Source organism: Tenrec ecaudatus, chromosome 4, assembly GCF_050624435.1.
Source record: "Tenrec ecaudatus isolate mTenEca1 chromosome 4, mTenEca1.hap1, whole genome shotgun sequence".
In the NCBI taxonomy this organism is placed as follows: Eukaryota; Metazoa; Chordata; class Mammalia; order Afrosoricida; family Tenrecidae; genus Tenrec; species Tenrec ecaudatus.
In genome coordinates, this window is record NC_134533.1 from 9,697,161 (window position 1) to 9,723,629 (window position 26,469).

At 46.7% G+C, this 26,469-nt stretch overlaps 1 protein-coding gene across 2 annotated transcripts in view; it reads right to left on the reverse strand.

Moving 5' to 3' along the window:
* Nucleotides 1-8,810: 8,810 nt before the first annotated feature.
* LOC142444548 (phospholipase A and acyltransferase 3) overlaps nt 8,811-26,469 on the reverse strand; it is a 36,491-nt gene continuing 18,832 nt past the window's right edge. For both annotated transcript variants that reach the window (XM_075545568.1, XM_075545569.1), the window contains exons 4-5: nt 25,645-25,913; nt 8,811-9,293 (exon numbers count right to left, since the gene is read on the reverse strand). In XM_075545568.1, coding sequence (XP_075401683.1) covers nt 9,192-9,293; nt 25,645-25,913 — 371 coding nt within the window. In that variant the 3' untranslated portion in view covers nt 8,811-9,191. The remainder of the gene's footprint in view (nt 9,294-25,644; nt 25,914-26,469) is intronic.

A 26,469-nucleotide genomic window follows, 5' to 3' on the forward strand; every position in this document is an offset into this window, starting at 1 on the left:
TGTTCTGCAGCTGCACAAGGACAAGGCTGTTAGAAATGTTGGCGCTGGTAGCCTGTGAGCGCTGCTCTGCTGAGGAGGACAAAACACATAACAGAAAGATACCCTGTTCTCTGCTCTAGTGGTTCCAAGTCAGGCTGCGAACTGCAAGGTCAGCAGTTTGAAGCTACCTGCTGCTCCTTGGGAGAAAGAACTTTCCACTCCTTCACTGGGCTACAGTCTCAAAAAAAAGTTACAGTCTCAGACTCAGAGACCCACAGGGACAATTCCGCCCTGTGACAGAGGGTCGCAGTAAGTCAGCATCTCCTCAATGGCAGTGAGCTTGGTTTGCTTTCATAAGGACATGAAAAAGGAACCTCACTTTTTTGTCTCGTTGATTTGGTGGTCGTGGGAATGCGCAGTCAGAGTCTGGGATCCTGGAGACATCCCACTCCTTTTTTCTCTAAGCACTCACGCTGTGTTCCGCACGTGTCTGGGCAGCTGAATTTACTCAGGGCACACTGCAGCAGCGCGGCTCTGCGTGTTGTGGAAATCTGCTGTGACAAGAGGACACCTGCATCTCATACCCAGCAGACTGCCTTTGTAGCCACCAGACCTAACTTCTCAGGAGCCCACCGCTAAGGCCTCAGGCCAGGTCAGGCTCAAGGGCCTTGGATTCATTAGCTCCTGTGGATGCAGCTGAACGGAATATGCAGGCCTGCTGAGAAGGCCTGGTGAGGTTTCCTGGAGCAGCCCCACCTTCAAGACCAACTGCTTGCTGACAGCAGCGGGGTGGTTTGCAGAGCAGCTTGATCTGGAAGGGCACCAGGTCTGCTGGCTGTGAAGCTGGGTCTTTCTCAAAAGTGGCCAAAAGTCAGAGCGTGCACCAGGCACGTCCACTGAGAAAGCCCCTCTGGTAACCATGAGTGGGTCCTTGAGCTCCTCCTTAGAAGGAAAGGGATCACGATCCACACTGCCTTGAATTTCGTCCGCAGAGCCCGACGGAGGGAAAGGGGGCTGTCTAGTGCAGAGTTGAGATGATTTCCGCATGGTTGGTATGGTGGCAGAGGTATTAGACCAGGGACTAAAGAGAAGACCTTTATTGGAAGCAGTGTTCCGCCCACCAGGGGGCAGCAGTGCATTGTCCAACTCACCACCGAGGCGAGTAGGTGGTGAGCCAGGGCCTCAGGCTGACCACGGAAAGGGGTTCCCAAGGATCTGATGGTGACTGCAAGCATGGGCTCCCCATAAGGACAAGTCTGAAGCTGGGGCAAGACCAGGCAGTGTTTCCCTCTTCTATCCATCGGGTCCCCAGGAGTCAAACCCAACAGCACCTCACAGCAAGGCTCTTTTTGGCCCCCCTTCCCAGTTCCCGAGATGCCAGAAAGCCTGTGAGCCCCACCGGAGACCAAGCTGGCTTGAGAGGTGCTCCTCGCTGGGTGGGAGAAGGAACCCTCCAGAGCCGCAGAGTCGGAATTGACTCACGGCGGTGAGGCTGAGGGATTTATAATTCACGTGCTCCAGTCAATGCAGCCTAGCAAAAAAGTCCTACTTGATTGGCTCTCAGAGGAGGTCTTAGGAGAAAAACTCCTCCTGCCATGTACCAATCAGTGTCCTCTTTATTGTGTGCTAAAAATAGCCCACAGGGTGGAAACTATCTGGACCACAGCGGCCTGCTTCCACATGTTTAATGAGTAAATGCCACTGAGCTATTTAAAACCAAAAGTCAGATGATCTATTTCCTGGTGCTCATTGATTCCTTTTCAGAATAGACTGAGCCATTGCCTTGATCAACAGAAGGGGCACAAGAAGTTGTCTTGGAAAACATTATTTTCACGTTTGGCCTGTGATTTGTCAACAATTGTCCAAGAAGTATCTTCCCTTGTGGGAATGGAGTGGACCCCCCGCAGTGCCAGGAGAGCACAGTCAAGGGAGAAAGCATAAAAGATGAACCGAATTTTAGACAGCTCAGCAGCAGTGGCAAGAATCTCGGCTGCCAGGGACTGATGCTTCGTTAAGAGTCCGTGTGGGCCCAGGAAGTAACCGAAATAAGACCTCCTAGGTTAATGTGGAACCAACCATACTCCTTCCAGCAGCTCCTGTCCTGTGTGTCCCCTCCCTGGTCTAGAATCACTTTCCTTCCACTAAAGACTGGTTGGGGACCATGTAGTTCATCCTGCCTCGCTGATACCGAGAAATGAACATTTTAAAATTTACTTAGCCAAGGATGTCATAAACCTCTCTGATTTTTGCCTTCGTGCCAATTATGCCCTATCACCTCGCCTTATAGGGGTCTGTACTCCTCTGGAAGCTCTTTGGAATTATGGCAAGGTCATCAGTTCGAAACTCCTCGGAAGAAAGATGGGGCTTTCTCATTCCTTTAACAGCCACAGTTTCAGAAACTCACAGGGGCAGTTCAGCCCTGTCCTCTCAGGTGACTACAAGTCTGCATCTACTTGATGGCACTTTTTTAAAGGACATGATAAAAAGGAATTTCCGTTTTCAGACATTTCTAATTGGGGCCCTGTGGTCCATGAAAAAAATTATGAGACCGCAACTGAGTTCACAAGTTGCTTTTACTTCCAATTGTGTATCTTTTTCCTTCCCTTTCTCTTATGTCAAAAGCCTATAGCATTGTTTAGATTTGTGTATTAATAAGGAAATACACTGTGATTCTATCCATAGTTATGGCTGTGGGCATTTATATTAATTCCCCCCCCCCCAGGTTAATTTTTGCTTTGTAGCACTGTGAAGTATTTAGTGTGCCTCAATCATCATTTCAGCTGTAGGCTCAACTGCCCCACACTTAGCCAAAGCCCATAGACAAGAGAAGACCCACATGTTTCCAATTGTGTTAGGTCAACCAGTCACAACCAAATCTAGAAGCTTGGGGGAAATGAGTTCATTAAGACCCGAGCTTCACATTCAATGATGCTCACCTTCCCGACATGATCGTTGAAGACAAAGTGGGTGCATAAGCAAATGTGGTGAAGAAAGCTGATGGTGCCCAGCTATCAAAATATATAGCATCTGGGGTCTTAAAGACTTGAAGGCAAACAAGCGACCATCTAGCTCAGAAACAACAAAGCCCACATGTAAGAAGGACACCAGTCCATGTGATCACGAGATTCCAAAGGGATCAGGTATCAGGCATCAAAGAACAAAAAATCATATCATTGTGTGCTCACCTTCCTGATATGATCACTGAAGACAAATGGGTGCATAAGCAAATGTGGTGAAGAAAGCTGATGGTGCCCAGTTATTAAAAGATATAACGTCTGGGGTCTTAAAGGCTTGAGGGTAAACAAACGGCCATCTAGCTCAGAAGCAACAAAGCCCACTTGGAAGAAGCACACCAGCCTGTGTGATCACAAGGTGTCAAATGGATCAGGTATCAGGCATCAAAGAACAAAAAATAAAATCATTTTGAATGAAGGGGAGTGCAGAGTGGGGACCCAAGACCTATCTGTAGGCAACTGGACATCCCCTTATTGAAGGTTCACGGGGAGGAGATGAGTCAGTCAGGGTACAGTGCAGTAACAATGAAACATTAGTTCCTAAATGCTTACTACCCCCCACCAAATCATGATTCCCCTTCTACCTTACAAATATGGCTAGACCAGAGGATGTACACTGGTACAGATAGGAACTGGAAACCCAGGAAACCCAGGGCTGATGATTCCTTCAGGACCAGTGATGAGAGTGGCAATACCGGGAGGGTGCAGGGAGAGTGGGGTAGAAAGGGGGAACAGATTACAAGGTTCTACATATAACATCGTACCTGGAGGATGGACAACAGAAAGGTGGGTGAAGGGAGATGTCAGACAGTGCAAGATATGACAAAATAATAATTTATAAATTATCAAGGGTTCATGAGGGAGGGGGAGAAAATGAGTAGCTGATACCAAGGGCTCAAGTAGAAAGCAAATGTTTTGAGAATTATGCTGGCTACAAATGTACAAATGTGCTTGACACAATGGATGGATGGATTATGATAAGAGTTGTATGAGCCCCCAATAAAATGATTAAAAAATTTTAAAAGACCTGAGCTTGAAAGAGGAGGAATATGTAACCCATGAAAACATTTTCACCAAGCACTAACCTAACTTGCTCTATGTTTTTCATTAACCGAACTCATGCCCTTTCTGCCCTGCTTCTCAGCCCAGCCTCTGTGGACCTTTTATAACTCTCTGTCTTGTTCACACTTCCACAGTGTGTGGCTATCCGAGCAATTCTGCCCAGGGGGTGGGGTATCATGCAGGTGTGGGAGAAGATTGCTTGTGTCCCACAAATGTTTAATCTGAGTGTGATGGTTGACATTTTCATCTTGTGACTTGAGTATCAGTTCCAAGCACCTGGAAAAGTCTGCAACTCCCCTAGAGTATGTGCTTCAATGTAAACACAAGTCAACCCCATGTATTCCGACGGCGACTTGGATTCTGTTTCTCGAGCCGGTGTTGACATTGGAATCGCCTTCCAATAAAGCTTCTCTTTTCTGATCGATTTTGGAATGGGTGAATTTGACCCCACTCTTTCAGGGCACGGACCCTTAGCAAGGGTAACGTTTTGGCTAGACAATAAACCACCACCACCATCCCTGCCCTTGAGTCCATTCCGACTCCCAGAGACCCTCCAGGACACCACAGAACTGCCCTTGTAGATTTCTGAGACTGAATATTAATTAGTGAGAGTAGAAAGGCTTCTCTTTCTACCTTGGAGCCATCGGTGGATTTGAACTGCCAACTTGCAGTTAGCAGCCCAATGCATGACCCACAACGCCACCAGGGCGAGGCTGTTGTTATGGTTCTGACTCATAGCAGCCCTTAACTACCATCAAAGAATGAGTGGGTGCATTGTTGTGAAGGGGAAGAGAAAATTCTTGGTACAATTTTCCTGGTTTTCTCTCCCACCGATACAGCTTCTAACTATGTAATGAGGCCCTGTGATTGTCCCGTGTCCTTTGGGGAAAAAATCAGTAAAAGTTTCCCCTTTGGAGTCTCTAAAACACATTTGCCATAATCTTCTAACCTGACCTTGGATTTAATTGGCCCAGTCGATTTCTTCCGTAGCCACTGTTTAGCTTGGACCTATTTTTGAAGGCATTCTATTGAAACCAAGAGTTACATTATTAATCGAACTTGTCTGCGATGATCCACTGACCTCAGAGACTTGTGTCAACTTGGAATAAACCCACGGGTGCATGAACTGGAATCTGAATTGCAATACTTTTTGACTCACTCTTCTCTGGCTACTGTTTATTCTATGTTTACTTGATTACTGTACTAGTGAAAGCTGGGGACCAAGCCATTGGGAGCAGGGAAAGCATTCCTAAAGGTGGCATGGGAGGAGGGGTGGCTTCTGATCTCCTCAAACTTCATGTGTGGGGAGGAGAATCACCATCACCTTCAGCCCAAGTTGATTCCTAAGCATCAAGAAATGAAGTGTGCCTCCACCCTCCAGCTTTGACTGACACCAACCACCCCTGCCCCTCTCTACTTCTCCGATGGGTTCCATAATCCATTGCCATGGCCACCAAGGATCATAGGCAAAACTCACAGTTATGTGTGGGAAATGGCGGGCCTGCAAGGGAGTGTACATGGAAGACCGGCTCTAGTGAAAGAAGACTTCCACGGTTCTGATGAAGATAAAACCCATTACATATTCTGCTGACTGAATGACGTTCCCAGAGTAGCCCTCCATAAAGGTTGTACCACAACAGCTGTCTCCTGTCTGCACCTGGCTGCTCGCTATGAGGCTGGATACTACCTAACTTTAAAAGCAATCAGTCTTTTGTCTGTCCCACCCAACGAGTGGTAATCTCCTTCTGATACTGTTCACTGATTGACTTTTTCCCAAAAGAGCTGAGTGAGGTAGTTATATAACCTGTTGTCAATTTGAGAGGATTATAAAGTGAAGGGGTTGAGTGTAGCCTGTCCATCAAGTCATAGCCAATGAGGCCTCTGTGTGGGCACGGCCTTCTCCTGAGGATTCTGGGAACTCTGGTATTCTTCCTTGGAGATGGGAGACATACTTTCTCAGCTGACTCCCTGTGAGACATCTCTGTGGAGAAGACACATTCAGAGAAGCTGATGGAGCTAGACCTCTGGAGCCAGAGAAGCCACATGGAGACCCCTGCCAGTGCTGAGATGCCTACAACGCCACTGGATCCACAAGACTTCCCACCCACTGGCCTGTGATCTTCCTGCATTTGGCGTCATTGCATGTGTTTCGGTAGAAGAGGACTGTATAAATTGGTATTAGACATATGGGCTAATATCGAACTTGTGGACTTGGTCTGGACTGGGTGGGGATGTTCTCAATATTCAATTACTCTTGTTTATAAACCTTTCTTAGACACATATGTCTATGAATTTGTTTCTCTAATCAACCCAGACTAACACACCAAGGGACATCCAAGGTTAAGCTGCTGCTCCCTCTACTATGTATGTGCCTGCAGGAGGCTTGCAAGGCTCCTGACCATATAAACTGTTGGAAAATATATTTGCTTTCTTGATTCCAACATTGGGATGAGGCCCTGTGTCTTGCTCTCGGTCATTCCCCATTTCCTTGTCTCTTCCACTCCGTCCTATAAGATCCCTGAGTCTGAATAGTCATCGGCAGTGAGGGTTTTTTATTGTTGTTATTTGGAGTTCTACTCTACCAAACCTGGTGTGCTTTTCCAGGGACTGGCCTCTCCTAATACCATGTCCAAAGTCAGTGAGATTAATCTCACCGTATTTGCTTCTAAGCATTCTGGCTGCAGTTCTTTCGAGACAAATATGTTTGTTCTTTTGGTCGTCCATGGCCCTGTGCATATCCTTCCCCAGCACCATCCCTGAAATGCATCCGTATTCATCCATCTTCTTTATTCCATAGTCAACTCTCATGGGAATATGAGGCCACTTTAAATACCATGGCTTGGGTCAGGGCACCTCAATCCTCACAGTGACATCGTTTTTAAAAAAATAAAAATCCTGGAGATCACATCCTTATATACCCTTGGCCTGTGTGGGATTATAAAGAGACTTCCCCAGCTTTGTCTCCCCAAAGACATGTCAAACATTAGAGGCTGTTTGCCAGCAGGTGGTGGGAGGTCAGATGCTTAGAGACATCTTCCATGAAGGCAGTCAGTTGCCAGACTACTGTCTGGTCCCACCACAGGTAGGGACCACTCCCTGCTGTTAAGGACAATGGGCTACTTCTCCCTAAAGGCTTGCAGCCATTAGCCTGGTCCCTGTAGGTGGGTTTACACCCTACTGATAATGGTTTCTATGGAGCTCCAGAACAGGTCAAACCAGCTCAGTGACATCCAAAGTTAGGCTGCCATCCTGAGTCTAGGGTCTGTCCTTCTTGTCACATGTGTGCCCCCAATCCCTCCTCTTGCTTTGCATGCTTACCCCTAGATTGTCCCCCTCTCATTGCTGTATAACCTATAGTGCAATCCCTTCCATATGTCTTTACCTGTAATTAGGGGGCTTGCATGCCCCCCCCAAAGGTATATATATAAGCCTTGGTTAGCTATAAAGATTCCCCTTGGTCTCATCAGTTCTCCCTCTCCCCTCACTCGCCTGTTCCCTTTCCCCTTGTTCTCTTTCCCCCACTCTCTCCTGCCCTCTGGTCTCCCATCTCCAGGTGGACCACCAAGTGAGGCTGTGGTGAGTTTGCTACCATGGAATGTGTCTGACTCTATTATTTCAGTCTCTCTTCTATCTCTCATGCTCTCTATGACTTTAATATTTATGCATCTCAACCATACAATTGCGCTTACTGAACCTGTGATTAGTTGGGGGGGGGGGAGGTGCTGGCCTTTCCCCAACAGGCCAGTGCCTTGTTTTCTCTCCCAGTTGCCCCATCTGAGAACATGGGCTTTCACTCCCAGTCCCTCGTGGAAAAAGCCAAAGCATTTGGGGGAAATAGTTGGTCAAGTGCTAGTCCAGGCCACACTTTGCAGGGGCTGATTTCCATGCCACACATGACAAGGATTGAGCAGCCGCCCCTGGGGAAGTGGTGCAGGAGCTGAAGAATTGAGCAGCTGAAAGCCCCCTTGTCCCTCCTCGACTTTTCTCCTTAGTGAAAAGGTATTTTGAAGCAAGAAAATAAGGGCGTAGTTTCTACTCCTCTCTGTTATAAAAAGAGGTGGATGGCTGGGGAATTATATTTCATCAAACAAAGGATGAGCTTCAGACTTCTGGTAAATCTACCCCAACTCCAAGGTCCAAGCCAATGAGGAGGAACTAGAGAGTGCACAGCACCAAGCTCAGCCCCTAGGCCAGGACTCGGCGGCAGGGATATACATCAGGAGGGCAGCCACACTCCTGGCTCAGTATGTCCTGTGGTCACACTTGGACCACATGGCCCCAGCTCCATCAGGGAGAGCTGAATAGCCTAATGAAGTCACCTGACCCAAGAGCAACCAATCCCCAGTCGAGGCTAAGATGTGATGAGCTGAACCAATCAGAGTCTTTTGTAGGAACTTGAAAACAGTGCACGGGGGGGGTTTAGGCTGTGGGAAAGCTCAGTTGAACAGGTGGCGAAGATAAGTTATGAGGATAGGGGTGGTGGTGGAGATGAGATGAGGGACTTCAAGGATGGTTGGTAACAGAAGTGGTAAGGGTAGGAAGAAACCACAAGGCAGGGAACAGATGTAGAGAGCCAAGAGAAATTAGCAAGGTTTTGGAAGATGGACAAGAGCATAGACTGAGTTTCCTTCATGACTGGGAATCCTTCTTTAAAATTCCACGGAACAGCTACATCCACATATTCCAGTTGGCGAAGTCCCAGGCACCATGCAGGACTGGGTTCTAGACTCAGGATCCTGGCTGTCTGCGGGTCTCTGTTTTTGGAAACCATCCTGATTTATTCTGCCCCATGTGTGTCCCCCACAAGCTGAAGTGGCCAGGGACTTGAGGTAACCGAAGGTGGAATCTGCTTCCTGAAATACAAATGAGCCCCAAGAACACAGCCTTCACCAAGCAAGGGAGAGACATTCACCCAGGGCCAGGACACAAGCTGGTATTGCCTGAAAAAGAGTCCACACAAGTCCTTTTTGCTGCAAACCCCCCCACCAGAAAAGCCTCCCCCCCCCCCGCTGAGCTTTATTTTGTTCTGTGAAAATAAGCTAATTATAAAACAGAAGGAGAGCTGTAACCAAGCCCCAACTCTCTAGCACAAGGAGTTCCCCTGAATGTAGAAAGGTACTGCTGCATCCCTTCGGATCACTGCTTTTGCCGCTTGCTTCTGCAGAACATGACGCCAATGAGGCCCAAGGCTGCCAAGCCCACTCCCGCGATGCCGACCGCCATGACAGTATCTCTGACCTGCAAAGAAAAGAGAGGGGCTCGTACTGTGTCAGGAATCCAAGCCCAGGCTTCCCACTCAACCCCAACCCACGACTCCTTGCTGGCGAGTCAAGTTCATGTCATAAAGATGCTACAGGACAGCGTAGATCTGCCCCGTATGGTTTCCAAGACTACTCTTGACCGAAGCAGGCTGCCACAGCTTGCTAGTTGCCACAGCAACTAGGAGATTCGGATCTCTGGCCTGTTGGGTTAGCAATTGATCCTTCCTCACTGCACCACCAGGGCTCCCTGTACATTCAACAGAGACGCTAAGTCCAAGTTTCCTCTGGGGTGCTTTGTCCTGCCTAGGCACCCCGGGGAGCCAACACACATTGGCAAGGGAGACTGGAGGAGAGAGCTAGAGGGAGAAGGAACCAGAAGATGGAGCCAGCTGGTCTGGAATTCATGCAAACCAAGATTTAAAAAACTACTGAACCTTGTGGGTATTTCAAGCACTTCATTCCCCATAGAATGGCTGTAGAAGGACAGAGAGGCCGCAGCAGGATGGCCAACCGGGAACCCTTGCACCGAGTGTGAAGAGACATGACAAGAAGGAATCCCCAATGAACGGTAACCTACTGGAGAGCCACGACATTCTCAATATTCCATTTCGATTGGTCATTTGAAGTATTCTCAAGTATATGGCTGGGCTGTGTGTGGCATATAAAAAGTCTTTTCCCCAGTTTGGTCTCCCCCAAAGATATGCCAAACATTAAAGGTTATTTGCCAACACATGGTAGGAGGTCAGATGCATTCAGCCTCCAGACTACTGTCTGGTCCCACCACAAGAGGGGCCCACTCCCTACCATTAAGGACAATGGATTACTTCTCACTGAAGGCCATCAGTCTGGTCCCCATCAGTGGAGTTCACACCCTACTGTTAATGGTTTCAATAGAGAGCCAGAGAACAGGCCAAACATGGCAAATTAAGCTGTACTCCCTGAATCTAGATGTCTGGCCGTCTTGTCACATGTGTACTTTCAATACTCCCCTTCCTATTGCATGTATAACCCTAGATCGTCCCCCTCTCATTAGTAGTACCTATAGCACAACCCCTTCCTGTGACCTATGTCGTTATCTGTAATTAGGGGGCTTGTACACCTCCCACAGATTTATAAGCCTGGGTGAGTAATAAATTGCTCTAGCTCGCTCCTGCAATTCCCACCTTCCACGTCTCCACGTGGACCACCAAGCGGGGCCGAGGCGATCGTGCTGCCATGAAATGTGTCTGACTCCATGACTTCAGTCTCTCTTCTATCTCTCGTGCTCTCTATGATGTCACTATAATCTTTACTTATTGTCGTCGTACAGTTGCGCCTACCGGGCCCGTGATGATGTGTTCGGGGCTGTGAATAACAGAGATGTGCCCCAACTTATTAGGATCACTTCACTGCAATGGCCGTGGTCTTAGAAACAGTGGGGTTTGTAAAGGAAGAGTAAACTTTAAGGGAAAGTATCAAACTTCACTAAGAGAGATTTTTCCAAGACTTGGTCAAAAGTAAACACCTGAACAAAACCCAAGTTTATGCTACCATCAGAAAAATTAGATCAGACTTTTCACAGATGCCTGCCTTTGGATTCATTTGGTTACAAAAACACAAATAACGAAGCAAGTGTTTTCTCTGTAAGTACATCAGGATGTGGAAGGGAGGGGGGTTTGATACATGTATTGGTATAAAATGACCCAGAGGAATATTTATTTCATAATAAAGAAGTAAAAATATTTTAAGAAGAATCCTTTAGCATCCAACTCATGATCTAACTTCTCCAAGAAATCAAGAAGGTTTATCTCGAGCAAGCAGTTTCTTTAAAAACACACACACACAAGAAAAGCTGATACCAAGGGCTCAAGTAGAAAGAAATTACTTAGAAAATGAGGATGGTAACCTATGTAAAAATGTGCTTGTTTTAATTGATGTATGGATTATTATAACAACTGTAAGAGCCCCCGGTAAAATTATTTTAACCACACCCACACACATCTTAAGATTAATTATTATCATGATTTGCAGGCCCGATATGTGAGGGAATCCAGCCCCTAACATATCATCACGGGTCCGGTGGGTGCAATGGTACAGCGATAATAAGTAAAGATTATAGTAAAGTCATAGAGAAACAGAGAGGTAGGAGAGAAGGCAAATTAAAGGAGTCAGACACATTCCATGGTAGCATGCTCACCTCAGCCTAGCTTGGTGGTCCACGTGGAGAGAGAAAGATATTTATTGCTAACCAACACTTTTAAAATTGCGGGGGACGTGCAGGCCCCCTAATTACAGGTGAAGACATATGTCATAGGAAAGGGTTGTTCTATAGGTAATAAGGGTTGTTCTATAGGTAATAAGGTAATGGGAGGGGGGTGATCTATGAGTATACACACAATAGGAAGAGGAGGGATTGGGGGTATCCATGTAACAAGATGGGCAGGTCCTAGATTCAGGATGGTGGACTAACTTTGGATGTCACAGGTTTGTCCCTGGTTTAACTATAGAGACCATTATCAGTGGGGTGAACTCCACCTACAAAACTGCAAGCCTTTAGGGAGAGGTAGCCCATTGTCCTTAGCAGCAGGGAGCTGGCCTATCCATGGTGGGACCAGACAGTAGTCCTGCAGCTGACTGCCTTCAGGGAAGTAACTGACAATTATTTACCATTAGTTGCAAGTAAGTCTGACATCTATTTGGAGGAGATGATTTGAGAAACATTTTTCTGTTTGCCACACCGATACATGTTTTACATCAAGCTAGACTTCTGTGGACAGTGACCACGGGAGAAACTCAATATCATAGGTCCAAACAAAGACAGGAATCAACTATATAATAGACCATTGGTTTCTCATCTTCAAGTTCACGTAGATGCTGAAGAGAAGTAAAACAAGCTCAACAAGAGCCAAATTATAACTTGAGGAGTTCTCACTAGAATTTAGAGGCCAAAAAAAGAAAGAAAGAAAAAAGAATTTAGAGGCCATCTCAAGGATAGATTTGACACATTGAAGCCTGATGACCAAAAGCCAGATAAGTTGTGGGATGGCCTGAAGGATATTATACATTACAAAGACATGAAAGGAAGAAAGAAAAGACCAAAATGTGATGAAGACAACGAGTGTGGAAATGTGCTTTACACAGTTGATGTAGGTATGGATTGTGATAGGAGTTGTATGATCCCCCAATAAAATGATTTTTAAAAAGAGGGGGGCTGATACCAAGGGCTCAAGCAGAAAGCAAATGTTTTGAGAATGATGATGGCAACAAATGTGCTAATGTGCTTGATACATGGATGTATATATAGATTGTGATAAGAGTTGTACGAGCCCCCAATAAAATGATTGGGGAAAAAAGAGTTAAAAATAGTCATTAAAAAAAAAACCAAAAACGAAAAGACTGAAATGGATGCCAGAAGAGACCCGGGAGCTTGCTCTTAAACACAGAGTGACTAAGTCGAATGGAGGAAATGATGACGTAAAACCGCTAAACAGATTTCAAAAAGCTGCTTGAGAGGATCAAGTATTATAATGAAATGTGCCAAGATATTTGGTTTGGGTTAGAAAACAAAAGGGAAGAACAGATTCAGGATTTCTCAAGCTGAAAGAACTGGAAGAGAAACTCGATCTCAGGTTGCAACACCGAGGAATTCTGCGGGCAAAATATTGAACAACAAAGAAGCAGCGAAAGAAAACGTAATATATATATATATATATATATATATATATATACATTATACATAAGATGCTATAATATATTATATAATACATATAGTCACTGTGGCAACACAACAAAAGTTGCTGGACATTTAACCACTTCAGGAGGTAGCATATGAGCAAGAACCAATGGTATTGATGGAAGAAATGCAACGCACACCAAAAGTACTGCCAAAACAACAACAACAACCAAAGTAAATAACAAAACAAAAGCAGAGCTCCAGGAATTGATGGAGACGTAATTGAGATGTTTCAACAAGCAGATGCAATGCTGGAAGTTTGGAAGTTTAGGCACCTGGCCAGCCACCTGGAAGAGGCTCATATTTGTGCCCATTCCAAAGAAAGATGACCATAAAAGATGACCATAAGAATGAGGAAACCGCCAAACCACATCAGTGACATCACACCCGAGTCAAAAGTTGCTGAAGATCATTTTAAAATGTCTATCGCACTACATAGGCAGGGAAATACAAGAATTCCAAGTCGGATTCAGGGGAAGACATGGAGCCAGGGATATCATTGCTGATGTCAAGTTGATCTTGAGTGGAATCAGAGAAGGCCAGAAAGAGGTTTATGTGTGTTGTATGCACTACATAAAGGCATCCTACACGTGTGGATCATACAACTCTGGATAACCTTGCGAAGAATAGGAGCTCCAGAACATTTCACAGTGCTCATGTAGAAACTCTCCACAGAGCAAGGCAACACTTGAAAATCAAGAAAGGCGTGTGTCATCTTTTCACGATCTTCATTCAATCTGTGTGGTCAGCAAATAATCTGAGAAACTGGATTATAGACAGAAAAGTACAGCATCCGGTTAGGGAAAGACTCATTCAAGAGCCTGCAATGTGCAGATGACACAGCCTTGCTCGCTGGAAGCAAAGAGGGCTGGAAGCGCGTACTAATAGAAATGACGGAGTGAGGTCTGCAGCACGGGTTAAACCTCCACAGAAAGAGTTTGAAAAGGCATCTTGATAAGCAGAGACAATAATGAAGTTACGTAGGATTTCATTTTACTGGATGCACCGCCGGCTGTGGAAGCAGGGGTCAAGGAATCAGAGTGCACATTGCATCGGGCAACTCTACTGCCAACATGCCTTTGAAGGGCAAAGATGTCACTTTGAAAATGGGGGAGGACCTTCCCCCGACATGGTCTCTTCAATCCCCCTGCATGTGGGTGAAAGCTGGACAAGGAATAAGGAGGACTAAAGAAGAACTTGCACATTTGAATTGTGGTGTCAGCAGCCAAGACTATCCAAGAGACCATTGACTGCCGGAAGAAGGGACCTATGTTTTCGAAGAATCACAACCAGAATGGGCCTTAAAGAAGTGAGGAGGACATGCTCTCGGAAGGACCACTTGCTGGAGAAGGGCATCATGCTTGAGAAGGTTCAAGGTCAGTGAAAAAACTGAGGAATCCCTTCAACAAGATGGATAGATCCAGGGGCTGCAGCATGGGCTCAAACACAGCAATGGTCCTGAGGCTGGCCCCTGGGCAGGCAGACAGTATCTCATGGTTTTGTATGTTTCATTATTTTGACCTATTTCTTTTTTTAAAAAATCATTTTATTGGGGGCTCATACAATTCTTAGCACGATCCATACATCCATCCCTTGGGTTAAGCACCTTTGCACATTTGTTGCCATCATCATTCTCAAAACATTTGCTTTCTTCTTGAGCCCTTAATATCAGCTCCTCATTTTCCCCTTCCCTCCCCCTCCCTCATGAACCCTTGATAATTTTTAAATTATTATTATTTTTGTCATATCTTACATGGTCTGACGTCTCCCTTCACCCACTTTCCTGTTGTCCACCCCCCAGGGAAGAGGTTATATGTAGATCCTTGTAATTGGTTCCCCCTTTCCACCCAAACTTCCCTCCACCCTCCCGGTATCGCCACTCACCACTGCTTCTAAAGAGATCATCTGTCCTGGATTCCCTGTGCTTCCAGTTCCTATCTGTACCGGTGTACATCCTCTGGTCTAGCCAGATTTGTAAGGTAGAATTGGGATCATGATAGTGGGGGGAGGAAGCATTTAAGAACTAGAGGAAAGTTGTATGTTTCATCGTTGATACCCTCACCCTGACTGGCTTGTCTCCTGCATGCGGCCCTTCTGTAAGGGGGTGTTCAGTTGCCTACAGTTGGGTTTTGGGTCTCCACTCTGCACTCACCGTCATTCACAATGATATGATTTTTTTTTAATTTTTGACCTATTTCAGAGGTTCATTATGAATTGGAATCAGCCTGACATCACCTGAAAACAAGAAGACATTCTTGTTTTTTCAGGAACAAATATTCTATTCATAGATTTACGCTTAAAAACAAACAAAACACATCAACCAATGTGATCCAAGAATTATTAACAGTAAAACACAAGATCAGAGGGGGAAGGTTGTATCGGAGCTTAAATCCTGAGCACCCAGTTTGTAGAAGGCTGTGGATGAGAGGGAACGTCCACAATCCATTTACAGAGACCCCACGTGGATGAAGTCTACATGGAACATCCAAGGCCATTAACCAAGGATGTAAAGAGCCTTGCCCTCAGATAGAGTTCACTGAAATGTAAATTGCTACAGGTATAGTTGAGGTAAATCTTAACATCTTACCATTTGTTTATCCTTTTTACCCATTTTCAATTTCTACTTTTTATTACCTCCTACTAGCTATTGGCTTAAGGGTCAGGAAGACATTCTTTAACCTGTACTAGAAAGTACTCCTTGCAAGCACATTTCAGCTCTGTCTGTCATCTTTGTACCAAGTCGAAGCATTTGTAAGCATTTCTATCCAATGGCAACCTTCCTTGGCTACTTTAACCCTCTCTTTTATGACCTCAATCAAAGGCGACCCACTCAAGGATTATACTGTGATTTCTTTGTTTCTTACCCTAGATCCATCCCTGCTTGGAACGCTCTCCTTGGAATCGCCATGTTTCCACTTGAGAGCTGGTGATTTCACGTTCAAATGCCTCTCTAAGCTGAACGACTCCTGAATTCTCCCTGGAGACCCGAGGGATGGTATTCCTACAGTAATGTCCCTTGGAACCCGATAACTGAAGGAAGGCGTTTGTCCGCGACATAATGACACAACAGAAGAAGACACGTTGGCAGCAAAATGTGGACGCAGTGAAATAAGAGAGAAAATAAAAACTGACTTAGCGCACACAAGGAACACTGATATAAAGGCAGCAATGGGAAAAATTCGAGCGTCCACCCTGGCCACACCACAGAACCTGTTTGCTGAACCACTGCTCTGAGAAGGGGGAATCACAGGAAGAAACGCACTGCGTCAGGACTGGAGGAAAAGTCTTTGAAACCCGGGATCTGAATCTTCCAGAAGGATCACCTACACCCGGTGAACCTCTGGGAATGGGGTGGGGGTGGGCAGGGGGTACAGTGAGAGCATTTGAGTTAGGTCTGTGAACTTTCTTCCTCAACACAACAAACATCTGAAAGCTTACTTTCAGGATTTCGGGAGAGGGTAAAACAGAGGAATTGGGGGAGAGGGGGACAAGGAGGTGGTTCTTGAAACGTAGAATTTCATGTCATGATGTGTTTATTCTATCACAAGCAAAGATCCCCTACTCCTCTCCACTCCCGGAACCGAGCCCTCCCTACAGCGGTGCCAGAAGACACTGCTGGGAATCTGAGTAGCCTCAGTGGATACCGCAAAAGACACCAATTCTGGGGCATTCCCAAACAGACAGACCACCAGACAGCTTGCAATGCAAATGCAGAATCAAGAAGTCACTGGCTCCTGCCCGCCCTGTGCCCCCACCCCCCTCACAATTGACTTAATTGAATCCAGAGCACCCGCCCCAGGATACCAGCTACCTGAAGACCTCTGAAATAGAAGACAAAAGCAGCAGGGATGTGGGGAGCTCAGGGAAATCTAGAGAAACATTCAGAACCCAGATGACAACATTTAGATGAAGCGACTGACCGCAGGCTCAACTCCCAGCCAGTCTCTAGCCCTTCCTGTCAAAGGAGGATGCAAAAATACAAGGACAGCCCACTGCCATTGAGCAGCTGGTGGTTTTGAATAAATGACCTTTCGGTTAGCACCCCAATGTGGACCCCCCTAAGTCACTTCACAGAATGTGTGGTTTAGTAAAGAAATAAAACACAATAGATCAAGAAAACAAAACAATCTAATTAAAAAGGAAATAGGCACTGTTTCTAGTGGTGGAGGTTTGGGGGGTTAACTTGCTAGGGTAATTGCATAACATCCGTCGTTACATCATCTGGTGTCAACTTGTGGGGGTGGAGTCTAGCCTGTCAATCAGGTCACAGCTTGATGACCTCAACTGGAGGCACCACGAAGATAAATAGCTCACTGGAGGCCAGGTACACTCACTTAAGGTGAGACACTACTGACCACTCTGAGCCTGATGGAGCAGCGACGCGGATGCAGCCTGAGCCCTGGAGCTGGAGGAGCCACGTGCAGACCCACACCAGCCCTGAGATGCTTCCACTACCACTGGATCTGTGAGGGAGCTAGAGGCAGAAACCAGGGGTTGTCGCTCTACATGCCAAAGTCTCCCTCCCCCATCACAGGAAGTTGGAAGCTGATCAAGACTAGAGGACATGCACAAACTCAGGCCCGTGAGAGAGGAAGCCATTACACTTGGGAGGGCCCCACTCTAGGCCAGGCGAGCTTAATTCAGCCAATGGGGTCAACCAGTACCATAGACCACGCCTCCCCGCAGAGGGCCCTGAAAAAGTCAGAACCCAGAGCCCACCCTCTCTTCCAGCTGCTCTTCAGCCTGGGCTGCGGGTCTCCCTGGCCTCCTGTTTCCACCTGTGGGTGTGCAGGGCCCTGAGAGCACCTATGTAAAACCTGGAACTTCTATCCTTTATACAAACCCACTTGCATCACAAACCACGCTTTGGTGTGAATTCTTACATGTGCGAGGGGAAGCCAAACAAGGAGGTATTTGCATCGAGGAATCTGACATACTCACAAGACTTTCCACCCACTGGCCTGCGATCTTTCTTCCTGCACTCAGCAGCACCGCACGTGCTGCGTGCATCTGAAGAAGAATTTATAGGCTGGTATCGGACATACGGGCTAATGTAGGACTTAGGAACTTGATCTGGACTGGGCTGGGATGTTTTCTCAATATTAAATTGCTCTTGTATATAAAGTTCTTTCTTACACACGAGTCTCCCTGGCTCTGTTTCTCTAGTCCACCCAGACTCACACAATGCTCCTCTTCAGCATGTTCCTTGCTCAGTTATGTCACAGGGTGGGAGGAAGGGTCCGACGATCATGGAGGAGGAACAATCCACCCCTCATTCTTCACAAACGTTCATAGTGGGCAACAGATGCTGATGCAACTGGTCCCTACAACAGTGACTTTGTCACGGCAAAGAACAAAGGCCCGTTTTCTGCGGTCAGCCGTTTGCACAGAGTCAGAGAACATGATCACATTTTTTAAAAGGTGGCCTCCACTAAATCCTTAGGATGTCACTTTGATGGGGGAAATGATCTGACCAACCGGCGGAAGGAAGTCAGTGCTACCTTCAGACAACATTGATCATTTTTAGGCTGCTGGCTCCCAGCCCAGTCACTGTGTGGTATGACTGAAGATGGGCATCACAGAGCTCAATTTAAAGTATTGAAAAAGAGGACAAATGTCCCTCATTTGAAATGCTGAGATATATATGTTTTAAGTGGGCACGTTGTTATTTTATCAGACAGTGTGCATTTAGCGATGTCTGCTACACAGGTCCTCTGAGTTAAGCTCCAGTGTACTGAAGTCTGATTTGGTTCTGGGAAAAGGGAAATTCTTCCTTCACTACGAGCAGTGTTCCAAGTGGATAAAACAGGGCGTTGGGAAGAACTGTGTTGTTCTGGAAGCCACTGAACGAGAATGGTTGTGCAGGAGAGAAGATGGACAGGACCGATATGCATCCAAATGTGGTTTCACTATCAGCCACTTAAAGAGAACCCCCACGATTTTCCCAGATTAATGCCCTGTATGATGTAATGTAGGCAATGTCCACACTGTCATTAGCCCCAGCTCCGGTCTCTACAGTTCTTAATAGAGAATCTAACACAGCCTAGACTTTGTTGAGATAATAGCTTCCAGTTCCTGCCCCCCTCCCTCTCTCTTTCTTTCTTACTTTTTCTTAAAATGTAGCTTCCTAGAAGCACTTCTCTACAAAAGTTTGCTAACTATAGTTTTAGGTTGATCCAAAGTAGAAGATGTTCAGAATCTCGCAGGCTGGTGGACCACAAACTACATCTCATTGCCAACCATTGCTTCCTTTTCTTACTGGAGGGTTAGCGGAGTCAGAGCCGTCTATTGAAGGAATATCTGATCTGTTCTTTCAAAGAACAGAACACCAGTAAAACGAAAGACTGACAATATCCCTTAGCACGAGCTGCATGTCCATTTGAGTTACAAGAAAAGAAGACTGGTTCCTTCGGTGGTTCTTCTAGAGGAAAATCCGGGACATTCACTAATTCCTACTACAGCCACCACTTCAAGATGGGACACCTGCTGAAGTTACATTTCACTTTGATTCCTAGCGTGTGTTGATCATGACATCTAGGTCAAGTGGTTCTCAGCCAGGGATGTGCTTTCCTCTAGGGGGAAATTTGGCCATCTTAGGTCCCTCCTGTGTAGCAGGAAGGGTTAAGCACTAGACGATGAGTCCAAAAGGTGGTAGTTGGAACCCACCCAGAGGGGTCCCAGAAGACAGGCCTCGGGATCCGTTTCTGAGAGGTCACAGCTTTGAAAGGACTGCTAGGCGATGTTACACAAATGGAAGATGCCACTGGGCCAACCGACGGGAAGAGATCCATATCTGTACCCATTGACTCAACAGAGTGCTCAAATTGTGAAACAACATCATTAATATCTCAGGCAAGTAAAATTTTGATGAAGATCAGCCAACAACACTTGTAACAGTACATTGACAGGGAGCTGCCAGAGGGTCAGGCCAGATTCAGAAGACTCTGAACAAGGCATATATATATCATTGCTGATGTCAAATGGATCTTGGCTCAAAGCAGAGGATAGCAGATAGAAGTTGAGTTGTCTTTTATTGACTGTAAAGGCATTTCACTGTGTGGGTCGCCACAAACTGTGGGTAGCTTTGAGAAGAATGGGCATTTCAGAACACTTCATTGTGCTCCTGCAGAACTTGTACGTGGATCAAGAGGCCCTTGCTCATGCTGGAGAGGTCGTGGAGAGAATGGAACTCGTATGCGCCGCTGGCGGACTTATAAATACATAAAACACGATAAACACTAAAACACGATAAACACTGAAAACAAATACATAAAACACTAAAACGATACGGTGATGCCTAAAGCAACTGGAAATTGAAATCCCATCTGATCCAGCAATTCCACTCTTAGGCACAAACCTCAAAGAACAACGAGACACAAGACGAGTGGAGTGGATGTCTGCTCTCCCGTGTGCAGTGCAGCACAGTTCACAATAGCAAGAAACGGGAAGCAGCCCAAACGCTCCACAGTGGAAAAAGAAACTATGGTACCTACACACAACGGAGTTACTATGCACCCCTGAAAAACCTTAGAAGGACCTGGAAAACATTATGCTGAGTGAAGTTGGTCAATGACAAAAGGATAAATATCGTATGAGTCCACCACACTAAGGAGAAACACCAATTAAATATTAGTGGCCAATCCCAATCAAAGGGGTAGAAAGTCTGCCTGTGAGGCATTAACTAACTGCACATTCCCCCCTTTACATGCACTTCATAAGAATCCCCTCTAAAGAGGGCACCTCACATCGACTGAGGTCACTCCTTCAGGAGGGTAAGGGAAAGGGAGGAGACCCTCCACAGGAAGGAGAGGAGAACTTTACTGGAAAATCAAGGCAAGACCCCGGGGGGGGGCATGTACATTTCAGTGGAGGCACTGGGAAGGGGTGCTCAGCCATAATTGTAGGGAACCTTAGGGGAGAATAAACCCAGTTCTATGGTCGTGCGTAAACACGTTGAATACATTTTTCCCCCAACCCTCTGTGAGCCATGCCATGGATTAAGCACTATGATGACCTTCGACCCTGTCCTTATAGGGAATGTGGCATCCCCCAAGGGCCCCACCAGGACTCAATGTGGAAGCCCTCTGAATGAACTGGAACTGACCTTAACATTACCCATAGCCCTTGGATTTAGGACTGAAATTCCCTGGTGGGAGGGAAAACCAAGGATGGCTACTTGAAGAAAGTGGAAATGTCAGTTGTTGGACTTTGGGTGAGAGCCCTGGCTTAGTGGGCATCCAATGAAATTGTCACATTTTTAGTACCTCAATGCTCACCTTGCATTAATAGGACAGTTATTAACCTGGATCGGAAGGATCTACCCTTGAAAGGAATGCTGCAGGAAATTTCCCTCTAGCATCAAGCCCCATGCTCAGTGTAAACAGAGCTCAATCCATTAAGAAGTCAACATACCGCGATGATGATGTTCCTGAGTAGAGCAGCCAGTCCACAGAGAGAACAACATGCTGGCCCTACTATGAGACATTATGCCCCTCAGTGACTAAGGGCGATACAGGGGACAGCACCGGAGACACAGTGTGGGAATTGCACCTGACCTGATCCCACCACACTGAGGCAAATCACTGGTGGAGTGCAGCGGAACAGCAAGGGAATGGAGTGGCAAGGTCCCCAGGGAATGCTGAAAGTGGACTTCAGGGCCAGGGCGTGGTGCCCCAACAGACTGGACTGGAAAACGCTCCTAAGGGCCAGCAAACGATCCCTGAACTAACTACAAGGTTTTCTCTTGTGAAAAAAAAAAAAAAAGTCAACATGGAAAAATAACAAAGCAGCAACTCACGGATCGCAGTTTGAAGTTGGGCTGTACCCACATACACTCCTCAGACCCACAGTACCTTAGTCTATGTCATCAGATAAATGATTGACGCTATCAGTGCAATTTCTGTACCCCAGGGGGTGATTGACAATGTTTGGGCGGGGGGTGGGGATCTTTTTGTCTGTTTGTTGTTGTTCTTGTTGTTTTGTTTTGTCATGATATGACGGCAAAAGTAAACCTGAGCCATTCATAACCCATGGACAAGCAGATGGATTCTGGGTCCCCACTTAATTCTAGGCCCAGTCAATGAACGTTTAGTTCTGACAACGTGGCCCGGCTCATGACTCATCTTCATGATGAGCGAGATGTGTGACAGCAAAGTGTGGTGACGGAAGCAGATGGTGTCCGGCTATCAATTGGAATAGTGTCTGAGGTCTTCAAGGCTTGCATTTAAAAAAGCAGTCATCTAAGTGAGGCGTCAGCTAAGTCCACATGGAAGAAGCGCACCAGCCTGTGTGATCCAAAGACGACAGTAACAGAATCACGTGCTTGCTTCCGCAGCACATACACTAAAATGAGAGCCAAATCCAAATGTGACAAAGGGAAAAGTATCAGAGCTGACATTGTGAACACCCAATTTGTAGAAGACTATGGAGGACAGTGGGAGCCCCAAACCCACCTGCAGAGTATTTAGTCAGATGAAGCCTCAGGCAACAGGTAAGGGGCTTGAACACCTTTCCTATCAGACAGAGATTGCTGTCCACTTGGTGATGTTGGATCACACTATGATGTGATATGACACTTGGTCAGTTGACTTCTCTCTTGCACTAACCTGAGTTTATTCTAGGCTGAAATAGTTCTCACTTTTTCCATGACAGAAATTTCTTCTCTGGCTTTAAAAGAGCATTGCAGGTGGTCTTTTCTTTTTCACTCGTAATTTTAATGTTATTACTATGACTTTTCCCCTCCTGTTTCATTTTGTTTTGTTTTTCCTTGAGTCTGCTAGGTTTCCCAGAAGGAGTGGCTGCATAGAGACAGTCGCTGCTGCAGTGGTTACTGGGGACAGGTGTGGGTGTGGAAGGTGAGGGGGATTAGGGAGCAAGCAAGGAATACAGGAGGGGGAAGGAGCACTGAATGGATTGTGATGATGTATATGCAATTCTTTTTAAAAACAACTGAACTATGGAAGTGTATGCTATGTGAATTTTATATCATAAAACTGTTGTAAAAATACTTTTAGTGGGGGCTCTTACCTCTCTTACCACAATCCATACATTCATCCAGTGTGTCAAGTACATTTGCACATATGCTGCCATCATCATTTTCAAAGCATTCTCTTTACTTGAGCCCCTGATATCCGCTCCCTATTTCTTCCCCCTCCCTCCCCCGCCCATCCTCCCTCACGAACACTAGATAAGTTATAGATGATTATTTTCATATCTTACATTGTCCTCTGTTGCCCCTCACCCACTTTTCAGTTATTTGTCCCCCTGGGAGGGGGTTATAGGTTGATCCCATACAACTGTGTTTTGAAAGAGAAGGAAAAAGAGGCAGCTATGTGTGAACAGAACAGGGGCACGCTGCACGGTTTGCAATGAAGAAAGGTGTGCTTCGGGGCTGTAGCCTCTCTCCACACTCATTCAACCTGGATACCGAGCAAGTCGTCAGAGCAGCTGGGTTGCCTGAAGAGGGATGTGGCCTCGAGATTGAAGGAAGGCTTACTCACAGCCTGCTCGCTGAAGGTACAGAGGTCTTGAAGCCTTTGCTGTTGAAGATCCAGGACTGCAGCCTTCAGTATGGATTAGAAGTCAATGTAAAGAAGACCAGAATGCTCACAACTGGACCAGGAGGTAACATCAGGAGAAATGGTGGATAGGGTGACAGCATCAAGGGTTCAAAGGATCCATTGCATTGGGTAAACCTGGGGCACAAGCCCTCATAAGTGTTGCAGAGCAGGAGTGTACCCAGGCTCACCTGACCCCAGCCATTGCATTTTCAGTTGTGAAAGTTGGACAGTGAAGCGGGAGCAATGCATTTGAATGGTGGTGCTGGCAAAGGACATGGAAAGTCCAATGGACTGCCCAAGGGACAAACGAATCTCTCTTGGAAGCAGCGCAGCCTGAATGTGCCTCAGAGGCAATGGCAACGAGACTTGTCTCATGTTCTTTGGGCATATTGTCCAGAGACACCAATCCCCGGAGAGGCACATGATGCTTGGTAAAGTGGAAGGGAAGCGAAAAAGAGGAAGGCCCTCAAGGGGATGGATGGACACAACGGCTACATCAGAGGGCTCAAGTCTTGGACCAATGGTGAGGATGGTGCAGGACAGGGCAGTGTTCCATTCTGTTGTGCAGAGGGGCACAATGGGCGGGAACAGACTCAACAGAACCTAATAACAATGACAATGATGTGAAATCTTCATCCAGTACTGGCCATGTTGCCCTTTCTTGACCTTTCCCCAGATGTACAGGTGTAATAGGTACTCAGGTTTTCTACTCAGGAGTTTGACACTGATATATAGGTAAAGAGTTGTTGAGTAAGAATAACGCATTTGATGGAAAGAAACAATGCAAGGATATGAATGGAAAGCTAGAGAATATTTCGTGCTAGAGGGGAGTAGGAATGAGTTAACCAACATGCGGCATGTGTGAAAACACAGTTGAGTATCAGCAGCATGCCGGGAACAAGAACGTGATCCTGGTAGGTCGGTGGTGGGGTTGGAGATCACTGCCTCGTCCTCTAACTGGCGCCCAAACAGGCCAGTGGGAGAAGCGACGGGTGAACCAAGACAAAATAATAAGTGAAGACGGGGACAAGTGTCATGGCTTCCAACACTACAATGGAGCACGTGCATTTCTGAGCTGGCCCCGTGCGAACCCTCCAAGATCAGTAATATCACTGGTCCTTTACCAAAGTTTGCATGTTGGAATAACAGTGGCCAAGTCATCCAGATAGCAAGAGACAGAGCCCAGCGTAGGCCCCTCACTGATTGCAGGTGCTCTTGACCATTGCCCAAGAGAGAAAAAACAGTTCTCACACATAGAAATCAATGGCATGGCAGGTTAAACCTCAACCATTCATTGAAAAACAAAGTCACACTGTTTTGCGTGAATAAACATGCTTAAGATCACGTTCAAACGGCGCCTTCACCCTGCCTGTCCTCTTGCCCCAAAGGGGTGAAAGTAAGAGCAAAAGTTACAGAAACGAGTTACTAAGGAGATAAATTCAAAGGAGAGAGGGATAAATAAAATGCTAAATAAAAGCACAAAAATCAAACTAAAGAAAAGGCACAAAGCTATACCCACTGGGTGGACCCTTCATTTCAGCAGGATAAGGACAGGGTTTTATAGAAATATTACAAGGCAGCCTCCACCCACCCTCAGACTGACACCCCAACCCTACCCACAGGAGGCAACACACTGATCTGTGATGACTCACTGTTGGGCACCCCGGATCTACATGTATACCTGCGTCAACAGCTGGTCTAACTCAGCATAGTCACCACCCAAGTCCAAGAGCATCACTTTGTTTTCAGAGTAACAAGCTTAAAGAAGCAACAAGCTTCCCTGTCTCTGTTGATATCACGGCCCTTGTTCTCCAACTCAGGGCTGCAGATGGTCCCCACAAGGAAAGGGAGAGGAGAAAAGGGCTCAGGATGAAGGGAGAAGCCCAGGAGCGGTCGCCATTCATGGAGACATGAGACCAGGGACATTCCACCCCTGCTATTCAGGCCTTGTCCATTCCACTCTCTCTACCTCGGCCCAGCCCATAGCAGAGGCCCAGGCACTGAGAGCTGGGGGAAGGTCTGGTTCCTGTAGATGGGGACACAGGCTGAGGACCCACCTGGTCACTGCGGGCGATTCCGTAGCGCAGCTCATTCACAAAGTGCTCGCAGTTCTCACTGGTCAGTTTGTAGAGCACCTCCTGCCCCACCCGCTCCTCGGCCAGCTGGATGATCTTGTTGGGAGGTAGTGGTGGGTACTTGTCATCGTGCTTGTTATTGACCCGGTACCTGTCCCGCCCGGCCACATCGTACAGCAGTTCCTTCTTCACGATGGCCTTATCCGCCAGGGCAGACATGATACTGGCGGCACCAGCTCCAGCGATTTCACCTGTGGACCCACAAAGAGGAAACAGAGCGATTGGTCCCGGGCTGCGGGGCTGAGCTGACCCAGCACCATCCACAGAGGGAGGAGCAGGATGTGGAAGGGCCCAGGGAAATGGATGAGACCCATGGCTGTGTGTCTTTAGAGACGGAGCAGTGGTCTCTGGGCCCGGGTTTCCTAATTTGAAGGGAGCAGGGTGAAGTCCCGTGATGTGTAGCAATTTTTGTTTTCCATAACCCAGGGGAGCTGGCCTTCGACATCTGTGACATCTGAGTGGTTCTCTTAATTCTGCACGCACAGGCCGAGTGCACATTCATTCAGTTTCTGAGTTGGGAATTGCACTGCACATAAACACGTGACCTTCACTGGTTCCCCCGACCCTACCCAAACCAAACTCACTGCCATCGAGTCAATGCTGACTCATAGCAACCCCTGTGGGCTTATGAGACTGTCACTGTTCAGGGGGGTAGTAAGCCCCGTCTTTCTTCCTCAGAGCTGCAGGTGGTTTAGAACTGCCAACCATGCAGAGCTTCAACCCTACAGTCCCTGGACTGGAAAGACA